The sequence below is a fragment of the Cyphomyrmex costatus genome, unplaced genomic scaffold (assembly GCF_001594065.2).
Source record: "Cyphomyrmex costatus isolate MS0001 unplaced genomic scaffold, Ccosl1.0 scaffold194, whole genome shotgun sequence".
NCBI lineage: Eukaryota > Metazoa > Arthropoda > Insecta > Hymenoptera > Formicidae > Cyphomyrmex > Cyphomyrmex costatus.
This window is the reverse complement of record NW_017275976.1, coordinates 2,312-7,133: the sequence shown is the minus strand read 5'-3', so window position 1 is coordinate 7,133 and position 4,822 is coordinate 2,312. Positions and strand designations below refer to the sequence as shown.

General features: G+C 35.2%; 1 protein-coding gene across 1 annotated transcript; it reads left to right on the top strand.

Moving 5' to 3' along the window:
- The first annotated feature begins 3,684 nt into the window (after positions 1-3,684).
- LOC108772960 (protein PXR1-like) lies at positions 3,685-4,251 on the top strand. Its single transcript, XM_018538637.1, has one exon. The coding sequence runs from the start codon at positions 3,685-3,687 to the stop codon at positions 4,249-4,251; it is 567 nt and encodes a 188-aa protein (XP_018394139.1).
- The last annotated feature ends 571 nt before the right edge of the window (positions 4,252-4,822 follow it).

Here is a 4,822-nt window from a genome sequence, read left to right as displayed (position 1 = left end):
AAAGATACCGATGACATTATATAATAAAAGTGTTTTTAGATTTTTGATTGTGCTTTTAAATTCTGAGTAATTTTAATCTAAAGTTTCAAGATGTGAAAACTCGAGATAAAGCTAGTGGTAGCGTCGTGAATTTGACATCGACATGAACATATACACGCATCAAGTATCATGTCATCATGTCAAACGGTTATATTTTTATTTTATGCACTTGGCGTCGCGACGCTACCGCGTCGCTTGATATCATATGTTAATTTTAAAACTATGATTGTTAATAACTTTTTAACGAAGGACGAGCGACGGCTAAAACCTGTTGGAGGTTACTCAGGGTTGTATCCTTGAGAACATATGTCAAGGTCAAGGTCATTGTGGAGAGTTCCCTGATCTAAAGATTTACCGGTTTCACTGCTGTTAAAAATAACTTCTACGCTTAATATCTCGAAAATTATAAGAGTCCGCCGCCTAGTTGTTAAGGCAAAGTTACTCAGAATCATGACCTTGACAATATATGTCAAGGTCAAGGTCATCGGTGAGGTGTCCTCTAATCTAAATAATTACCGTCTTTTGTTGCCCAAATTATTATAATCAATAACAAATTCACTTGCGTTTAAAGATACACACAGTGTGCCTTCCAACAAGCCACACAGTATAACACAATGATTATCTTATCCTTATTTAACATTCACGAACAACAAAGATGTACTGATACTCTGTCATACCGTGTCATCTGTGTCGCTTGTTGGAAGGCCCAGTTTTTATGTGCGAATTAAGTTATTAGAGTTTAATATTTTTTCTACAAGCCTGATTTTTCATAGTTTTCTCTTCAAATAAATTCTAAATCCGATGAAAATTCGATTTAGTATCAAAATTACTATAACTTTAAGCCCATATCGATTGCTGGTTTCATTAATCGTTGGTTGAACTTATGTAAACTCTGAATGTAAAAAATATTTTAGATATATTTGCAAAGATTTATATTCAATATAATTCTTTAATGAATCGGTAATTTACTCACAAGTAGAGGCTACGCTCTGCTCTTCACCGATTTTGATCAAACTTGCAGCGATGTTAGAGGAGCCTATCAAATGAACACTTGTAAAACCGTTCGCGCCAATGGGCCTTAGAAGCCGAGTAATGATCATTTAAAAATATAAGGTGGTTGGCCCATTAATCGTCAGGGTACCAGTAATCGCCATGTTGACATATTAAAGACGTATTTTAATTTGTTCTGTTTATTGTGCGGCTGGTTAATATTTTTTTTTATTCCAACAAGGTATGTACAATGTTGTGTTACATTATGAAATTCGTAAGTATATGTATTCACTACAGATTAAATCAAATATGTGCAGCAACCGAGCCTATGCGTCATTTCGATCCAATGCTTCTTTTTAAGGTTAAGAGGCACCATTTGACATCTCGTGTAATTTTGGAATTCTTACCACTTGCACTCGTATGAGATAAATTGAGCTTCAAGTTTTATTTAAATCAAAATCGCAGTTTTACGTATACCATCATAAATTCTTGTTTTATACAAATTTCATATTTTTTTTACGTGAAGAGCATCGGTTCATCAAAGCACATAGTTGTTCGAGTAATAGTCACACATGTCGATTACTGAGACTAGGTGAGCCGCAAAAATCTTGTAAATAAAATAATAATTTTATCCAAAATCCAAATAGCAAAATTAGAACCGTAATTGTTATTATCTAAATATTTTACGGACCAGTAATCGTCATGGGCATAGTCGAGTAAATAAATAGATATTCAAACAAATAAAGGATGTCGATCATTGAATCATTTCTATGTCGATAACTGGGTACGTCTTTTTTCTCGTTATCAATAGAGATGGCTCCAACTCTAAAATATACAGCGGACCAAATGAGAGAAGCTTTGAAAGCGGTGAAAGAGGAAGGCATATCTGTACGCTCTGCTAGCATGAAGTACAAAGTACCTCGAACTACATTAACTGATAAATTGAAAAATAAAACACCAGAGGAGTGCAAAATGGGACCAGAGACTGTTCTGTCGGTTATCGAGGAAGAGCAACTAATCAGATGGATCATCGCACAAGGAAAAGTTGGATTTCCAGTTACGAAGGATCAGTTACTAGACAGTGTAAAAATGCTGGTCACCAAAATTAGAAAAGAAACGCCTTTCACTAACAACAGACCCGGGAGACACTGGTACCAAGCATTTATGCGACAGCATCCCGAGATTTCGACACGAGTACCGCAGAATTTATCTAAAGCTAGAGCTTCAGTAACAGAAGAGAAAATAAGGAATTGGTTCAAGGAGATACAACTATATTATGAAGAAAACAATATCATCGATGTTATCAACGATCCACGACGAATCTTTAATTGTGATGAAACCGCTTTTTTTCTCAGCCCAAAGGGAAACCGGGTTTTGGTACAGAAAGGTGAAAAAGCAATGTACAATTTTATCAACAGCAACGAAAAAGAGTGTATTACTACGTTGATAACAGGAAATGCTGCAGGCGAATTGGCTCCGCCAATGATAATGATTAGCTGCAAGCAAATGCCAGCATGTATAGTAGCTGCTATGCCAGAATCGTGGGGACTGGGCAAATCTGACAACGGATGGATGACGGAGAGTTTTTATGAATTTGTTGCAAATATCTTTTATCCTTGGTTACTTGTTGAAAAGATTCCTTTGCCAGTTGTTTTGTATGTCGACGGCCACACGTCTCATATAACGATGGCTCTCAGTGACTTCTGTTCGCTTAATCAGATCGTTTTAGTGGCTTTGTATCCAAACTCGACTCATATACTTCAGTCTATGGATGTGGCAATGTTCCGTCCTTTAAAACAAGCGTGGAAGAATGTAATTCATGCCTGGAGAATAGATCACAATGCAGCAGTGCTGAAACGAGAAACGTTTCCTCCTCTGTTAAAAAAAGCTATTAATTCTATAGATTCAACGAAAAATCTGCAAAACGGCTTTCGAACGTGCGGTCTCTTTCCTTTCAATTCAGATGCCTTAAGTTATTCCAAATTGCTCGGAACTGATTCACAACCAACGGTTGGTAACAGAGCTTATAATGAAGAATTACATCAAGCCAAGGAACATTTGCGATATTTCGAGAGTCAACAGCCCTTGGAAAAGATTGAAATTTTTGAGAAATCAGGCGATACATGGAACGGACTTGCCAAAGATCTTAATGTCTTTAATTATTGGCTCTCATTGAAAAGGAAAGCTGAAGAAATATTCAGCATTTTGTCACTGAGTATCAGCGAAACCAGAGAAATACTAAACATATATAACAACGATACAAACTCAAACGTCCAATCGAACACTACAATTTTAACAGTACCGACTATGAGTGATAACACGACGAATCTGCAAAATAATATCTCCAATCTTGGTCAAGATATTCATTCGTTTGTAATCGACCAAGTCGATACAGATTCAATCGAGATAATAAATCACGAAAAATTCATGGCGATGGACAATTTTAACTTTGAAGAAACATTTATTAACTACGAAAGCAATGACATCGTTCAATGTCCCAAAATCGGGAAAAGTTAAGTCTACGAAAACTCTATTTCTTGTAACATCTCTGACAATTCAAAAAGTCACAGCGATCAAGGAATTGGAGATGCGCATGACGAAAATAAACCATCTTCAATTGTAGTCACAGAGATTAGTGTTGCCACAACAAATTATATGGAAGAATCTGCCAACGAAGTGGTTGAAGAAAAAATTCATTCGATAAGCTTGCCAAGTACAGAATGCGTCGCTAAAGAAATCGGAGATGGTCAAAAAGACATTCTTAAATCTCCTATTGATATTAACGATACTAGCATTACACAAACAGACAAAATAGACAACATCCAACGGCAAAAAACAAAGCCCACTGTGTTATTTATACCGTCAGTATTCAAAGAAACTTTATTTTGGCCATCGACGCTCCAAGAAGTGAATTCCAAGGAGACGAATAATATTCATATGCGTAAAAAGAAAAATCCTGCTGTTGTTAGCTCATTGAAATGGAAGGAATATTATAAAGACAAAGAAAATAAGAAACAAGAACCATTACTGCAAAAAGAAGAAAGAAAAAGGAAGCGTGAAGAAAAAGCAAGAGAAGCTTCAGAAGTAAAAAGAAAAAAGCAGGAAGCCAAAGAGGAAAAACAACGTATTGCTAAAGAAGCCGAAAAAGCGAAAAATACCAAGTTTCGAAAAGTTTCGAAGAAAACTCAAAAAGACTGCATGCAAAAGTACAATAAAAAATAAAAAATAAGTGATATATACGTGCAATTAAAAACATACACATTATATTACATAATACGTATACGTTATTATTACTATTTATATTATATTTGTGTTATATTATATTTGTGTTAATTATAATATATATATATTAATTTGTGTATATCTGAATCATTCCATCATTCTCTTTCTCTCTCTCTCTCTCTCTCTCTCTCTCTCTCTCTCTCTCTCTCGTATGCGATAACTAAACACGTATGGCGATTAGTGGGACATACTAACCGTGACGATTATTAGGCAAACCGTTATGGCGGCATGGCGATAATTCGTACATTTGTGCTTTCTAACCTTTATGAAAGATTTTCTCAATTACGGCAGTAGGTATAAGAATTTTAGAGTGACGTTTTTATTCGTAACAAAAAAATGATTTAAAATAACTTAAAATAACAATCATTCATTTCTTAATCTGAGTGATATAAATTTGTAAAGTCAAGCGTTTTGATTAAAGTGACGATTAGTGGGCCAACCACCTTACCAAAAATCTGGAAACGGTCTAATATATCGGAAAGTATGCATTTTTGAGAAAAATGTGTTAGAC